We start from the raw sequence: 18,111 nt of genomic DNA, 5'->3' as shown, positions 1-18,111 counted from the left end.
TTCTAGCATCTTCCAGTCGCCACGACGTCTCGTCCTCAAAAAGGAGAGTAAGCCAAGGCAGAGGCGTGTCACCATGGCAATGCTCGGCGTTACTCATGCCACGGTCACCCCTTCCAGCCAGTAACCCTCTGTCCCCTCGGTAACCCAAAAAAGTCTGACAGACAGCGCCAATAAAGAACAACTCAATCTTCCGGAGTAACTTCAGTTCAGAAAGTCACCGTAACACTGAAGGACCCTGAGGAAAAACACTCAGAGTAGAAATGAAAAAGAGCTGATGCATCCCCTTTCAAGAGGAAATAAAACAACGTTTCTCAGTTGCCAGGATGAGATAAGAGATTACCATCTATCTGAGGAGGAGAAGAGGGGAACATCAAATCATTTATTTATACAGAACATTTCAGACATGGAATGCAACTTCAACTCCAAATGTGCTTCACAGGAAAAAACTATGAAAAACTATGAAAATAGAAATATTCACTATACGACAAACATACTGTAGTCGGAAAAAAAACAACAACTAAAGAAAAACAATAAAAACTGAAAAGAATCCTAAGGAAAAGCAAAGATAAAAATGTGTTTTTAAGATTTATTTTAAATATGTCCACAGTTTCTGCCTCATTCAGGTTCTCTGGCAGGCTATTCCACAGGCTGGGGTCATAATAACTCAAGACTGTCTCTCTATGCCTCTTGGTCCCCCTCAGGTTCTCTGGCAGGCTATTCCACAGGCTGGGGTCATAATAACTAAAGACTGTCTCTCTATGCCTCTTGGTCCCCCTCAGGTTCTCTGGCAGGCTATTCCACAGGCTGGGGTCATAACTAAAGGCTGTCTCTCCATGCCTCTTGGTCCCCCTCAGGTTCTCTGGCAGGCTATTCCAGAGGCTGGGGTCATAATAACTAAAGACTGTCTATCCATGCCTCTTGGTCCCCCTCAGGTTCTCTGGCAGGCTATTCCAGAGGCTGGGGTCATAATAACTAAAGGCTGTCTCTCCATGCCTCTTGGTCCCCCTCAGGTTCTCTGGCAGGCTATTCCAGAGGCTGGGGTCATAATAACTAAAGGCTGTCTCTCCTTGCCTCTTGGTCCCCTTCAGGTTCTCTGGCAGGCTATTCCAGAGGCTGGGGTCATAATAACTAAAGGCTGTCTCTCCATGCCTCATGGTCCAAGGCTTTGGGGTAGTTGAAAGGTCAGTGCCAGAAGACCTGAGGGACCTACTTGGAACATAACTTAAAAACATGTCTGACATGTATTGTGCAATTTATAAGGTGCTTGTTTTAAAAAATACAAGTAATATGATTATTGTGACAGGTTTTTGTGTATATAGCACATTTTATGTTTAGGTTTTTAATATATCCCAAACTGTTTCTGCATATTGGTTATTGGGTGCACAATCGTGGATTAATTTATAAACCAATAGAAGAATCTTAAAATGAATTGTAAAACTCACAGGCAGCCAATGCAGACTTCCACACCGGTGTAATGTGTGCTCTCCATCTGGTCTTAGTCAGTACCCGTGCTGCAGAATTCTGTATGTTTTGCAGTTGACCAATGGCTTTCTTGGTTAGACCAGACAGGAGAGCATTACAGTAGTCAAGCCTGCTTATAATAAAAGCATGGATGAGTCTCACTGTATCAGCCTGAGAGAGAAATCTTGACAATGTTCCTCGGGTGGTAAAAAGCTATTTTGGTCACATTCCTAACATGTGATTTGAAATTGAGTTCAGAATCTAAAATAACACCTAGGTTTTTGTTCCTGGTATTTTATCTTTATTGCCTGTGAATTAAAATGTGCGACTCGATTCTCTCTCTGTGCTTTGGCTCCAACAATAAGTACCTCGGTCATGTCATGATTTAGCTGGAGGAGTTGAGGGCCATCCAAGTATTTAAATCACTAATACAGTCTAATAATTTATCAAGGGAGCTAAAATCCTCTGGTGACACAGAAATGTAAAAGTTGTGTATCGTCTGCGTAGCAGTGAAAATCAATACTGTGCTTTCTGATAACTCTGCCAGGGGGTAACATATATATGTAATGTTACATACTGTAACATACTGAAAAGTGCCGGACCCAAAACAGAACCTTGTGGACAAGATTCATGAAAGTCAGAGGTTGACACAGTCTTCCCTTTACCTCCCTCCTCTCTGATACAGGAGTTACAGTATTGGTAAGACAGTGACCCAGAAGAGTGAACATGTTCCACTTCAACTAACAGAATAATAAATGGTGCTACAGTTTGTGACAAAACCTTCCAGTATGACATTTTTTACACATCAATGCACTAGAAACCTGGAGTGTATCTTGTAGCTGTGACTTTGGCTGTGTGTGTGTGTCGAGCAGCAAAGCAGACAGTCTTATTGGCCCCTGCCCTGTGCTGATGAGGAGATATGAGAGGGAAGACAACATCACAACACAGCAGAGAGGAGAGAAGGCTATTTCCAGTCTCTCCTCCCTTTCTCTTTTACTGTCACTCTCTACTTCTCTACCTCTATCCCTCTTTAATCACTCTTTTTTTTATATCAATCCCCCCCTCCTCTCCTCTCCTCTCTCTCTCCCATCCCAAATCCTGTGTCTCATTCCCTCTGTCCCTCTCTCCCCCATACCAACTCCCCTGTCTCCTTCCCTCTGTCCCTCCCTCTCTCTCCCATACCAACTCTCCTGTCTCCTTCCCTCTGTCCCTCCCTCTCTCTCCCATACCAACTCTCCTGTCTCCTTCCCCCTGTCCCTCTCTCTTCCATACCAACTCCCCTGTCTCCTTCTATCGGTCCTCTCTCTCTCCATACCAACTCCCCTGTCTCTGTCCCTCCCTCTCTTCCCATCCCAACTCTCCTGTCTCCTTCCCCCTGTCCCTCTCTCTTCCATACCAACTCCCCTGTCTCCTTCTATCGGTCCCTCTCTCTCCCATACCAACTCCCCTGTCTCCTTCCCTCTGTCCCTCTCTCTCCCATACCAACTCCCCTGTCTCCTTCTATCGGTCCTTCTCTCTCTCTCCCATACCAACTCCCCTCTCTCCTTCTCTCTGTCCCTCCCTCTCTCTCCATACCAACTCCCCTGTCTCCTTCCCTCTGTCCCTCCCTCTCTCTCCCATACCAACTCTCCTGTCTCCTTCCTTCTGTCCCTCTCTTTCCCATCCCAACTCTCCTGTCTCCTTCCTTCTATCCCTCTCTCTCCCATACCAACTCCCCTGTGTCCTATTGGTCCCTCTCTCTCCCATCCCAACCACCCTGTCTCATTCCCTCTGTCCCTCTCTCTCCCATCCCAACTCCCCTGACTCATTCTATCGGTCCCTCTCTCTCCCATCCCAACTCCACTGTCTCCTTCCCTGTCTCTATCTCCCATCCCAACTCCCCAGTCTCATTCCCTCTGTCCCTCCCTCTCCCATCCCAACCAACTCCCATCTCCTTCCCTTTGTCTCTCTCTCTCTCTCCCAACTCCACTGTCTCCTTCCCCGTCTCTCTCCCATCCCAACTCCCGTCTCTCTCTCCCATTCCAACTCCACTGTCTCCTCCCTGTCTCTCTCTCCCCATTCCAACTCCCCTGTCTCCTTCCCTGTCTCTCCCTCCCATTCCAACTCCACTGTCTCCTCCCTGTCTCTCCCTCCCATTCCAACTCCACTGTCTCCTCCCTGTCTCTCTCTCCCATTCCAACTCCACTGTCTCCTTCCCCATATCTCTCTCCCATTCCAACTTCACTGTCTCCTTCCCACTGTCCCTTTCTCTCCCATCCCAACTCCCGTCTCTCTCTCCCATTCCAACTCCCGTCTCTCTCTCCCATTCCAACTCCACTGTCTCCTCCTGTCTCTCTCTCCCATTCCAACTCCACTGTCTCCTTCCCCGTCTCTCTCTCCCATTCCAACTCCACTGTCTCCTTCCCACTGTCCCTTTCTCTACTTAATTCCCACATCCATTTCTTTTGGTCCAAAATCCTTTTTCCTATGGTACTGTCTCCTCAAAGTTTTCTAATGTATCTCATTCTCATCTCACCCTCCCTTTCCCCCTCTTCCTTCTGTATGTCTTTCTACCTCTCTACCTCCCACTCCTTCTCTCCCCCACCCCCTCTCTGCTACTATAAATGACAGCCTGTTCTCAGACCTCACTTAAGAAGCAGCTAAATGCCATTAAACTGCTTGGCTCTGCCTTCAGCTCTGCCTCAGCCCCTCCGAGGTTACAAACAATCTGCTTTTGTCGTGCTGCTGAGTCATGTGGTTTTTCTCATGTGGAATGAAAAAGAGAGGAGAGAAAAAAGAGGTCTGTGTTTGATAAGTGCTGTTTTAAACCGCTGCCATTTGAGCCTCATTTGGTTTACGAGCCCACAAGGGAGCGAGCAGACGGTTCAAGTAGGAGTCAGTGTGACTCTGGAATACATGTGACAGAACTCGATGGGTGGCTCTGCAAAGCGGTTTCTCCTCACATTGTTTATGCAGTATTGGAGGTGTTAGGATCGACATCTGGAAGGCATCTTCATCCAAACTGAGGCTACTTCTCTACCTACTCTGGCCTCAAAGGCAGAAAAATCCCCTACAAAACTGTAAGACATGAAACTTGAGAATTGGCTTCGCTAAGTAAAACAAAATGAAAGCCAACCAACACAGTGAAGAACTTTGCAGTTATTCAGCCCAATCCAGATAGATATGAACTCCTAACCACTACAATAGGCTTTCTAAAGTTAAATAAGGAGAAATAAACAGTCAATGATAAGTAATTATTCACAGAAATTCAAAGTCAGAAAGTCTCTCTCCGTTCTTTGAGTCTCTCGCTCCGTTTCTCTCTCTTTGTTTCTTTCTTTCTCTCTCCCTCTCTCACTCCGTTTCTCTCTCTTTGTTCTTTCTTCTCTCTCCCTCTCTCGCTCCGTTTCTCTCTCTTTGTTTCTTTCTTTCTCTCTCCCTCTCTCGCTCCGTTTCTCTCTCTTTGTTTCTTTCTTTCTCTCTCCCTCGCTCACTCCGTTTCTCTCTCTTTGTTCTTTCTTTCTCTCTCCCTCTCTCGCTCCGTTTCTCTCTTTGTTTCTTTCTTTCTCTCTCCCTCTCTCGCTCCGTTTCTCTCTCCTTGTTTCTTTCTTTCTCTCTCTTTGTTTCTTTCTTTCTCTCTCCCTCTCTCGCTCTGTTTCTCTCTCTTTGATTCTTTCTTTCTCTCTCCCTCTCTCACTCTGTTTCTCGCTCGCTCTGGGGGAGATAACGTTGTGACGACGCAGCAGTCCATTTCAGTGTCCTTTACATCCTGCCCATCCAGGTAAATGGTGCTAATCGATCACACAGACAGTGTGATTAAACTAGCTTAGCGTAGCCACTCTGATGATAGTAGCTTTAACTTTGTCTCAGTGATTGCATTAGCTAGCTTACCATAGGCAGTGTAATATGCTAGCTTGGCTTAGCCTCTTGACTGACACTAATATTATCAAAATGAGGACAACACTCTTAAAACCAAGCCTCCAAACAGGGAGTTGATGAAATCCTTCTAAACGAGTAAAAAACAGACAAACACTCCTAATCACTCCTTCTTTGTCTTATTTTCTTATTTTTTCCACTTTAATTATATATTCACATAATCCTAAGTACTTTTAAAATACGCAACATATTGTGGTGGCTTCTCCCCACACTGAAAAGACAAAGACAACTGTTGCATGGAGATAAAAGTAGAGGGAGTGATTCAAAATGGCTACAACGTGCTCTCTTCTCCTTCTCTCTCCTTGAGGAGTTGAATCAGTGGGCTGCTAATACAGGCCTTTTATTGGATCAGTCAACGTTATGGCCATATCAGAAACAAAAACACAGACACAATCCATACACTTACTGGAGGAGAAGGGCACTTTCAGGCAACGCTCATCTCCGGAATAACAAAATGTCTTCCTTTCCCCCTTTCACTTGTTTACATGAATCTAACCGTAGTGAAAACAAATAGGAGAACTGATGTTGTTGACTTGGTGATATAAGGATAGATATACTCCAATAAAGAGATGAGTTTCCAGCCCTCTACCTCTCTTCACTCCCTACTGAGTCCTGCGCTCTTCATCACGATCTCTCTCCGCCTCCTCCTCTGCTCATTTGCCTGTGTCTCCATCAAATTCATCCTTCTCTCGATCTCTCCCATCTCTCTTCCTTTCCATCACTCTCGCTGTGTCCTTCATTTCTGGGACTGTCATTTCATCATCACTTTCCTCCTCTCCCTCACGCTCTGCTCCAGCCCTCCTATATCTTCCACTTGATTCATTTAGGTGGCTTAGCTTACCTTCTCTCTTTCTTTCCTTTCAGAAACCGGAACCTTCCTCAGCCTCACATCAGACCATTTCTATATCCCATGCATATATGTATGTATTTCTCCCCTCATCCAGACCATCCAGCTAGTGTGCGTGTGTGTAATGGACTGTGACGTGTTCAAAGGACCGGTGCTTGGTACTGAACTGCCCCAGGTCGCTCTCTCAGGCTCTGCGGGAACTCAAAGCCAATCTAGTAAGAAAGACCTGAAGTCAAAATGAAAAGTGATCCTTTTCACTTTCAACTACTTCATTCTATTAACCACTATGTCTGTGAGTGCCCCACAGCCTGAGAGAGACCGAGAGAGAGGGAGAGAGAGAAGGGGAGATGAGAGAGAGAGAGGGGAGAGAGAGACAGAGAGAGAGAGAGGGGAGAGAGAGACAGAGAGAGACCGAGAGAGATAGAGAGAGAGAGGGTAGAGAGAGAGAGAGAGAGAGAGAGAGAGAGGGTAGAGAGAGAGAGAGAGAGAAAGAGAGAGAGGGGAGAGAGAGACAGAGAGAGACCGAGAGAGAGGGGGAGAGAGAGACAGAGAGAGACCGAGAGAGAGGGGGAGAGAGAAGGGGGAGAGATAGAGAGAGAGGGGAGAGAGGGTAGAGAGAGAGAGAGAGGGGAGAGAGGGTAGAGAGAGAGAGAGAGGGGAGAGAGGGTAGAGAGAGAGAGAGAGAGAGAGAGAGAGAGAGAGAGAGAGAGAGAGAGAGAGAGAGAGAGAGAGAGAAAGAGAGAGAAGGGGAGAGAGGGAGAGAGAGAAAGAGAGAGAAGGGGAGAGAGGGAGAGGGAGAAGGGGAGTGAGAGAAAGAGGGGGAGAGAGAGTTGTGTGTGTAAAAGTCAGATAGAAACAGAGTAAGAGAAGAAAGAGGAAATGACAGAGAGAGGGAGAGAACGAGGGAGAGAACGAGGGAGAATAGGATAGACGGAGAAATATTGAATATAAGCCGCCTTTTTGAGCCGTACCATGTTTTCTAAAGACTGTCTGACCAAGCTGTCGTCCTCTCTACTCTGTCATCACCATTCACTGTAACCATACCCTGTCCCATAATATAACAGGCAAACACACACACGCACACTCGCGCACACACATGCCATCACATGCCATCACATAGTTACACCACCGTGGAAATGTGTGTGTACTCTCCAGGCATTTGTGTGAATGAAATAATAGCCTTCTGAACGAAATGGGGAACAAGGCCAGAGAAACACATTACTATGTCAACAGCAACGACAGCAGCAACGACAGCAGCAACGACAGCTGCAACAACAGCAGCAACAACAGCAGCAACGACAGCAGCTGCAGACAAACAGCCAGGCTTAACCCTGACCAGAGGCTGAATCACAACTAGGGAGGGTAATTATGTATAGTAACCACATCGCTAAATACTAAAGAACCACTACCTTTGTTACGTTTACCATATTGTAGTGGTTATAGTTGTGCTTTTGTTTATAATGGAGGGTGTCATTTTGGCTACAGGGGTTGTGGCTATGGTCGTATTGACTGTGGTTCATGATACTGACTGTGATACTGACAGGGCAGAGGTTGTATTCATCATGGTACTGACAGGGCAGAGGTTGTATTCATCATGGTACTGACAGGGCAGAGGTTGTATTCATCATGGTACTGACAGGGCAGAGGTTGTATTCATCATGGTACTGACAGGGCAGAGGTTGTATTCATCATGGTACAGACAGGGCAGAGGTTGTATTCATCATGGTACTGACAGGGCAGAGGTTGTATTCATCATGGTACCGACAGGGCAGAGGTTGTATTCATCATGGTACCGACAGTGCAGAGGTTGTATTCATCATGGTACTGACAGGGCAGAGGTTGTATTCATCATGGTACTGACAGGGCAGAGGTTGTATTCATCATGGTACTGACAGGGCAGAGGTTGAATTCATCATGGTACTGACAGGGCAGAGGTTGTATTCATCATGGTACTGACAGGGCAGAGGTTGTATTCATCATGGTACTGACAGGGCAGAGGTTGTATTCATCATGGTACTGACAGGGCAGAGGTTGTATTCATCATGGTACTGACAGGGCAGAGGTTGTATTCATCATGGTACTGACAGGGCAGAGGTTGAATTCATCATGGTACTGACAGGGCAGAGGTTGTATTCATCATGGTACTGACAGGGCAGAGGTTGTATTCATCATGGTACTGACAGGGCAGTAATCAAATTGACCATTGCTTTGGTACTGACCGTGCAGTGGTTGTGTTGCTGCAGCAGGGTGGGGACATCTCCTCCTATGGGCATCTGTTTGGCCAGGTCCTCATCCTTCAGACAGATCCACCTCCACAGCTCCTCCAGCAGGCTCAGCAGGCGACTCCAACGCTCCGCACTCGCCTCCAGGTGAGCCCTGGAAACACATGGTCATTATATAGTAACATTACAGTTACAACCAGGATTGGGTCATTACATAGTAACATTACAGTTACAACCAGGGTTGGGTCATTACATAGTAACATTACAGTTACAACCAGGGTTGGGTCATTACAGTTACAACCAGGGTTGGGTCATTACATAGTAACATTACAGTTACAACCAGGGTTGGGTCATTACATAGTAACATTACAGTTACAACCAGGGTTGGGTCATTACATAGTAACATTACAGTTACAACCATGGTTGGGTCATTACATAGTAACATTACAGTTACAACCAGGGTTGGGTCATTACATAGTAACATTACAGTTACAACCAGGGTTGGGTCATTACATAGTAACATTACAGTTACAACCAGGGTTGGGTCATTACATAGTAACATTACAGTTACAACCAGGGTTGGGTCATTACATAGTAACATTAGAGTTACAACCAGGGTTGGGTCATTACATAGTAACATTACAGTTACAACCAGGGTTGGGTCATTACATAGTAACATTACAGTTACAACCAGGGTTGGGTCATTACATAGTAACATTACAGTTACAACCAGGGTTGGGTCATTACATAGTAACATTACAGTTACAACCAGGGGTGGGTCATTACATAGTAACATTACAGTTACAACCAGGGTTGGGTCATTACATAGTAACATTACAGTTACAACCAGGGTTGGGTCATTACATAGTAACATTACAGTTACAACCAGGGTTGGGTCATTACAGTTACAACCAGGGTTGGGTCATTACAGTTACAACCAGGGTTGGGTCATTACAGTTACAACCAGGGTTGGGTCATTACAGTTACAACCAGGGTTGGGTCATTACAGTTACAACCAGGGTTGGGTCATTACAGTTACAACCAGGGTTGGGTCATTACATAGTAACATTACAGTTACAACCAGGGTTGGGTCATTACAGGTTACAACCAGGGTTGGGTCATTACAGTTACAACCAGGGTTGGGTCATTACAGTTACAACCAGGGTTGGGTCATTACAGTTACAACCAGGGTTGGGTCATTACAGTTACAACCAGGGTTGGGTCATTACAGTTACAACCAGGGTTGGGTCATTACAGTTACAACCAGGGTTGGGTCATTACAGTTACAACCAGGGTTGGGTCATTACATAGTAACATTACAGTTACAACCAGGGTTGGGTCATTACATAGTAACATTACAGTTACAACCAGGGTTGGGTCATTACAGTTACAACCAGGGTTGGGTCATTACAGTTACAACCAGGGTTGGGTCATTACAGTTACAACCAGGGTTGGGTCATTACAGTTACAACCAGGGTTGGGTCACATGTAATCAAATAAAAAAAACTTAACTGTAATCAGTTATGTAACCAGGAAAAATATTGTAATCAGATTACAGATAGTTTAGAAAACTAGATGACTGCTTATTGAATTGCGAAAAAATACATTATGACACCTTTCTGTTTTCTCAATGACATTCAGTTCAGCATTGAAAATGCTGTTCCACCTGAGTGAGTTTGGCCACAAGTCAGAGACTGCTGTGATGACACACCAAAGCGTTTAATGGATCATTTTTGTCTTCTTCTAATGCCTCTTAAAGGTAAAGTAATCCAAAAGTAAGTGAAAGTAACAAGATTACGTCACTGAGTTTGGGTAATCCAAAAGTTAAATGACTGATTACAATGTTGGACAGGTAACTAGTAACTGTAACGGATTACATTTAGAAGGTAACCTACTGAACCCTGGTTACAATACGGTTAAAATGTCTACAATACAATAGATAACATGGATAACATGGTTGACAAATGGTTATGACATGTTTACAAGATGGTTATGACATGGTTACAAGACGGTTATGACATGGTTAAAAGATGGTTATGACATGGTTAAAAGATGGTTATGACATGGTTTAAAGATGGTTATGACATGGTTAAAAGATGGTTATGACATGGTTAAAAGATGGTTATGACATGGTTAAAAGATGGTTATGATTTGGTTGAAACTTGGTTACAAGATGGTTATGACATGGTTACAAGATGGTCATGACATGGTTACAAGATGGTTATGACATGGTTGAAACATGGTTAAAAGATGGTTATGATATGGTTACAAGATGGTTATGACATGGTTGAAACATGGATACAAGATGGTTATGACATGGTTACAAGATGATTATGACATGGTTGAAACAGGGTTACAAGATGGTTATGACATGGTTGGAACATGGTTACAAGATGGTTATGACATGGTTACAAGATGGTTATGTCATGGTTACAAGATGGTTATGACATGGTTACAAGATGGTTATGACATGGTTGAAACATGGTTACAAGATGGTTATGACATGGTTACAAGATGGTTATGACATGGTTGAAACATGGTTACGAGATGGTTATGACATGGTTACAATGTGGTTATGACATGGTTACAAGATGGTTATGACATGGTTGAAACATGGTTACAACAGTTTAAAACATGACCATGATCAGGTCCATCACCATGTAAGCAGAAGGTTAAAGCAGTTATACATCTCCAGGTGGATACTAGGACAGAATAACATGGTTAGACTGGCGAGGTTGGGGTGGGTGTGTCAACCATTACAACTGGACATATTTCAAAGTGTCCAACATCTGGAAGCATTTAGACAAGGAAACAAGAGACGGAAAGTTACACAGAGAGTTTCCTTCTCTTTAGAGCAGCCAAAAACCAATTCTACGTGTGTGTGCGTGTGCGTGTGTGTGTGTGTAAATCCCCAAAAGTCCTCACAAGGACAGTGAAACAAGAAACATTCTCCATTGTGGGGACATTTCCCAGGTCCCCACAAGGACAAAGGCTATTTTAAGGGAAAATAAGATTTTAAATGGAAATCAATGTAAGGTCCCCACAAAGATAGTAAAATATATGGTGTGTGTGTGTGTGTGTTTGTAAATCAACGTGTGTGGTTATACAGCATAATGTGTATTATTATTCAGTGTGTGTGTGTGTGTGTTTGTAAATCAACGTGTGTGGTTATACAGCATAATGTGTATTATTATTCAGTGTGTGTGTCTGTGTGTGTGTGTGTGTGTGTGTGTGTGTGTTCTTAAATGCTTTGTTTTGACATTCTGAACATGATGTACAGCCGCACAGTCCCATAGCAGCTACTCTAATTATACATGTCCAGTAATTAAGACATAATGAACCCTAAATAATACACACACGGCAGCATACACACACCCACACCCATCCGCTTCACCACAACCCTCTCTTCCGCTTCACCACAACCCTCTCTTCCGCTTCACCACAACCCTCTCTTCCACTTCACCACAACCCTCTCTTCCACTTCACCACAACCCTCTCTTCTGCTTCACCACAACCCTCTCTTCCACTTCACCACAACCCTCTCTTCCACTTCACCACAACCCTCTCTTCCACTTCACCACAACCCTCTCTTCCTCTTCACCACAACCCTCTCTTCCTCTTCACCACAACCCTCTCTTCCACTTCACCACAACCCTCTCTTCCTCTTCACCACAACTCTCTTCCACTTCACCACAACCCTCTCTTCCTCTTCACCACAACCCTCGCTTCCTCTTCACAACCCTCTCTTCCTCTTCACAATACTCTCTTCCCCTTCACAATACTCTCTTCCCCTTCACAACCCTCTCTTCCTCACCACAACCCTCTCTTCCACTTCACCACAACCCTCTCTTCCGTTTCACAACCCCCTCTTCCTCACCACAACCCTCTCTTCCACTTCACCACAACCCTCTTCCGCTTCACAACCCTCTCTTCCTCTTCACAACCCTCTCTTCCGCTTCACAACCCTCTCTTCCTCTTCACAACCCTCTCTTCCTCACCACAACCCTCTCTTCCTCACCACAACCCTCTCTTCCTCACCACAACCCTCTCTTCCTCTTCACAACCCTCTCTTTCTCACCACAAACCTCTCTTCCACTTCACCACAACCCTCTCTTCCACTTCACCACAACCCTCTCTTCCGTTCGCAACCCCCTCTTCCTCACCACAACCCTCTCTTCCACTTCACCACAACCCTCTCTTCCACTTCACCACAACTCTCTCTTCCGCTTCACAACCCTCTCTTCCTCTTCACAACCCTCTCTTCCGCTTCACAACCCTCTCTTCCGCTTCACAACCCTCTCTTCCGCTTCACAACCCTCTCTTCCGCTTCACAACCCTCTCTTCCGCTTCACAACCCTCTCTTCCTCACCACAAACCTCTCTTCCTCACCACAACCCTCTCTTCCTCTTCACAACCCTCTCTTCCTCTCACAACCCTCTCTTCCTCTTCACAACCCTCTCTTCCTCTTCACAACCCTCTCTTCCTCACCACAACCCTCTCTTCCTCACCACAACCCTCTCTTCCTCACCACAACCCTCTCTTCCGCTTCACAACCCTCTCTTCCGCTTCACAACCCTCTCTTCCGCTTCACAACCCTCTTTTCCGCTTCACAACCCTCTCTTCCTCACCACAACCATCTCTTCCTCTTCACAACCCTCTCTTCCGCTTCACAACCCTCTCTTCCGCTTCACAACCCTCTTTTCCGCTTCACAACCCTCTCTTCAGCTTCACAACCCTCTCTTCCGCTTCACAACCCTCTCTTCCTCTTCACAACCCTCTCTTCCTCACCACAACCCTCTCTTCCGCTTCACAACCCTCTCTTCCTCACCACAACCACCCATCTCTCTCTTTATTTACGCCAAGGTTGTGGCCACTCCTCCACTGTCCAGGCCTTGTAGAGTTATGTGGCACAGTATTGGCTCAGTCAATGTCTCACAGAGGGCATATTTCATGTCCAAAGCAAAGCATACATGTTCTAGCTAGAGTTTATGGAATGGTTTCACGTACATAAATATTACACAACAAACCAGTCAGCATGGTTATGACATACACTCCTTTGCATATCTAAATGGGAATGATTATTGATTGTAATGCATTAGTCATGGTCAACTATAAATAAGAGAGTATAGACCAGCACTGCAGTAGGTCCAGTGGATGCTTTAAAGTAACTGTCTAGTGTTTCCAGATTTATTTGTAATATGACCTAGAATGAATTACAATGTGAGTCAAATAGTTCATTGCCATTTTTGGGAAGGACAAACTATGTTAAAGATCAGCTTTTCTGTGTTGGAAACCCCAACCGCAGAATGATATGTGCACATACCCGTCATTAAACATATTCATGCAAGTAGCCCACTGATTGGCCAGCTCATTCTCCTCAGGAGGACGACATCATCCTCTATGAGGAAATAGCAAGCATTGTTTTAAACTTTTATGCTTTGGCCACAAATACGAGTATACGATGGGGCAACAACATTATTTGTGTATGAAAAGGTGAGATTTTCACTGGACAGTTATTTTAAAAGGAAAATACCACTCAAAGAATATCTTATGGTATTTGTTTCATTAGTCCACTGTTGACACAGTCCCAAAATGTTTTGCATGTCAATAATAAAAGTTGTCTGTCTGGGTTGGCGCCCACCCCTGGGTTGTGCCGTGGTGGAGATCTTTGTGGGCTGTACTCGGCCTTGTCTCAGGATGGTAAGTTGGTGGTAAGTTGGTGGTTGGGGGCTGTGCTTTGGCAAAGTGGGTGGGGTTATACCCTTCCTGTTTGGCCCTGTCCGGGCCATCGAATGGGGCCACAGTGTCTCCTAACCCCTCCTGTCTCAGCCTCCAGTATTTATGCTGCAGTAGTTTATGTGTCGGGGGGCTAGGATCAGTTTGTTATATCTGGAGTACTTCTCCTGTTCTATCCGGTGTCCTGTGTAAATTTAAGTATGCTCTCTCTAATTCTCTCTTTCTCTCTTTCTTTCTCTCTCTCAGAGGACCATGCCTCAGGACTACCTGACATGATGACTCCTTGCTGTCCCCAGTCCACCTAGCCGTGCTGCTGCTCCAGTTTCAACTGACCTGAGCCCTAGGACCATGCCTCAGGACTACCTGACATGATGACTCCTTGCTGTCCCCAGTCCACCTAGCCGTGCTGCTGCTCCAGTTTCAACTGACCTGAGCCCTAGGATCATGCCTCAGGACTACCTGACATGATGACTCCTTGCTGTCCCCAGTCCACCTAGCCGTGCTGCTGCTCCAGTTTCAACTGACCTGAGCCCTAGGACCATGCCTCAGGACTACCTGACATGATGACTCCTTGCTGTCCCCAGTCCACCTGGCCTTGCTGCTGCTCCAGTTCCAACTGACCTGAGCCCTAGGACCATGCCTCAGGACTACCTGGCATGATGACTCCTTGCTCTCCCCAGTCCACCTAGCCGTGCTGCTGTTCCAGTTCCAACTGTTTTGTCTGTGATTATTATTATTTGACCATGCTGGTCATTTATGAACATTTGAACATCTTGGCCATGTTCTGTTATAATCTCCACCCGGCACAGCCAGAAGAGGACTGGCCACCCCAGATAGCCTGGTTCCTCTCTAGGTTTCTTCCTAGGTTTTGGCCTTTCTAGGGAGTTTTTCCTAGCCACCGTGCTTCTACACCTGCATTGCTTGCTGCTTTGGGGTTTTAGGCTGGGTTTCTGTACAGCACTTTGAGATATCAGCTGATGTACGAAGGGCTATATAAATACATTTGATTTGATTTTGATTTGTCAAGATATAAAGCTTTCAAAATACAGAAAGTGAATTTACAGAAGTTTCAGTGAATGGTTAAGATATGAAAGTTAAAAACATAAATAACTTCTTTACATAAGTATTCAGACCCTTTACTATGAGACTCGAAATTGAGGTTTCTACAACTTGTTTGGTAAATTCAATTGATTGGACATGATTTGGAAAGGCACACACCTGTCTATATAAGGTTCCACAGTTGACAGTGCATGTCAGAGCAAAAACCAAGCCATGAGGTTGAAGGAATTGTCCATAGAGCTCCAAGACAGGATTGTGTCGAGGCACAGATCTGGTGAAGGGTACCAACACATTTCTGCAGCATTGAAGGTCCCCAAGAACACAGTGGCCTCCATCATTCTGAAATGGAAGAAGTTTGTAACCACCAAGACTCTTCCTAGAGCTGGCTGCCTGGCCAAACTGAGCAATCTGGGGAGAAGGGCCTTGATCAGGGAGGTGAACAAGATCCCGATGGTCACTCCAGAGTTCCTCTGTGAAGATGGGAGAACATTCCAGAAGGACAACCAAGCCACTCCTCAGTAAAAGGCACACGACAGACCACTTGGAGTTTGCCAAAAGGCACCTAAAGGACTCTCAGAATATGAGAAACAAGATTCTCTGATCTGATGAAACCAAGATTGAACCCTTTGGTCTGAATTCCAAGCGTCATGCCTGGAGGAAACCTGGCACCATTCCTACAGTGAAGCATGGTGGTGGCAGCATCATGCTGTGGGGATGTTTTCCAGAAGCGGGGACTGGGAGACTAGTCAGGACCGAGGGAAAGATGAACGGAGCAAAGTACAGAGAGATCCTTGATGAAAACCTGCTCTAAAGTGCTCAGTACCTAAGACTGGGGCAAAGGTCCACCTTCCAACAGGACAACGACCCTAAGCACACAACCAAGACAATGCAGGAGTGGCTTTAGGACAAGTCTCTGAATGTCTGAGTGGCCCAGCGAGAACCTGGACTTGAACCCGATCGAACATCTCTGGAGAGACCAGAAAATAGCTGAGCAGTGACCCTCCCCCTCCAACCTGACAGAGCTTGAGAGGATCTGTAGAGAAGAATGGGAGAAACTCCCCAAATACAGATGTGCCAAGCTGGTAGCGTCATACCCAAGAAGACTTGATGCTGTAACTGCTGTCAAAGGTGCTTCAACAAAGTGCTGAGTAAAGGGTCTGAAAATACTAACTGTATGTAAATGTGATATTTCCGTTTTTAATTTGTTATACATTTGCCAACATTTCTAAAACCCTGTTTTTGGTTTGTCATTATGGGGGATTGCGTGCAGATTGATGAGGGGGGGAAAAAACTATTGAATACATTTTAGAATAAGGCTGTAACGTAACAACATGTGGAAACAGTCAAGGGGTCTGAATACTTTCCGAATGCACTGTGTGTTAGCAGAGATGTGTTGTTTAATGTTATGGTACAGACTGAATGTTGTCAGTATATTATACAGTAGTACTGACTGAATGTTGTCAGTATATTATACAGTAGTACTGATTGAATGTTGTCAGTATATTATACAGTAGTACTGACTGAATGTTGTCAGTATATTATACAGTAGTACTGATTGAATGTTGTCAGTATATTATACAGTAGTACTGATTGAATGTTGTCAGTATATTATACAGTAGTACTGACCGTATGTTGGCCGACTTGGTTTTGAGGTCGCTCCAGCGCTGGTTCATGTCGTCCAGTCGGTGCTGTAGAAACACAGCCTCCTCAGAGGTCCCCAAGGCCTTGACCATCCTGGGCCTGTTCCCATCCACACTCTTATAGATATCATTATGAGCATCGATTTCCGCCTGGATATCCTACAGAGAAACAGCGAAGGAGAGAAAGGTTTTACTTTCAACAAGTCTGTGTTGTATAGTCACTGTGTTACATACATACATCATTAAAAAGTCAAATCAAAACATCAATCCCTTTCTATTAGCTTTAAGATGGTGGGGAGGAAGAGAGGGGAGGAAGAGAGGGGAGGGAGAGAGGGGAGGGAGAGAGGGGAGGAAGAGAGGGGAGGAAGAGAGGGGAGGGAGAGAGGGGAGGGAGAGAGGGGAGGGAGAGAGGGGAGGAAGAGAGAGAACACACGTGCTAGCTGGTCATGATGAGTGTGTGTGTGTGTGTGTTGCAGAGCCAGCGAAACAGAGAAGGCAGAGCATTTTAGACATCTTTCAAATGTCCTCTAGCTACTTCGGACTCACAGAAAATGAAGTTCTATGTTCTGCTACATGAAAGTAAGCTAAGCTAATAATACACTATGCTCCCCTAATCAACGCTAATGTAAGCTAATGGTATGCTATGCAATGCCAGACGAGACCGGTGTGTGTGGCTGTCAGTGTGTGTGTGCGTGTGTCAGTGTGTGTGTGTGTGTGTGAGAGATTCAGAGAGGGACCCTGGGCCCTGAAGTAAGGCAGAGAGTGGGCCCTACAGATTAAGAATTTAGATGAGGGTGTGGTGTGAGTATTTGAATGTGTGAGTGTTCCCCTGGTTTCATTTGGAAACCTTCTCTCTCTGGCTAACCTGTCGTCCACTCTTCCACCCCCATCAGTACAGACCACCACTGTGGCTTGTCGTGTGTGTGGACCACCATAGGGAGACTGACACAAGACGAGGATCCTTTCAAATGCTTGATTTTTAGACAAGTAAAACTGCTCCATTTCTCCATGGGACTTCCCTGAGCACGGGCCAATTTTAAGTGGGGGAGATAAAAGACACACACACACACACACACACAGCCAAACTGAAATTCATGCAGAAACCAATAGAATGCAGGCAAAACATAACTTCACCGACTGGTAACTGCACATGACAACAACACGTGACATTAGGTGAAGCATGTTTTTAGAGAGGCCAGTATACACGTCACACAGTATGGTAGGCTGTCTGTCT

The 18,111-nt window shown here is 45.4% G+C and overlaps 1 protein-coding gene across 9 annotated transcripts in view; it reads right to left on the bottom strand.

Moving 5' to 3' along the window:
* utrn (utrophin) overlaps positions 1 to 18,111 on the bottom strand; it is a 337,767-nt gene that overhangs the window by 92,145 nt on the left and 227,511 nt on the right. For all 9 annotated transcript variants that reach the window (XM_031800412.1, XM_031800411.1, XM_031800415.1 and 6 more), the window contains 2 exons: positions 16,864 to 17,036; positions 8,440 to 8,596 (listed from right to left, as the gene is read on the bottom strand). In XM_031800412.1, the coding sequence (XP_031656272.1) occupies positions 8,440 to 8,596; positions 16,864 to 17,036 (330 nt within the window). The remainder of the gene's footprint in view (positions 1 to 8,439; positions 8,597 to 16,863; positions 17,037 to 18,111) is intronic.

This window comes from Oncorhynchus kisutch, linkage group LG21 (genome assembly GCF_002021735.2).
Source record: "Oncorhynchus kisutch isolate 150728-3 linkage group LG21, Okis_V2, whole genome shotgun sequence".
Taxonomy (NCBI): domain Eukaryota; kingdom Metazoa; phylum Chordata; class Actinopteri; order Salmoniformes; family Salmonidae; genus Oncorhynchus; species Oncorhynchus kisutch.
The sequence above is the reverse complement of the archived record's forward strand: the minus strand, read 5'-3'. Positions and strand labels throughout refer to the sequence as shown.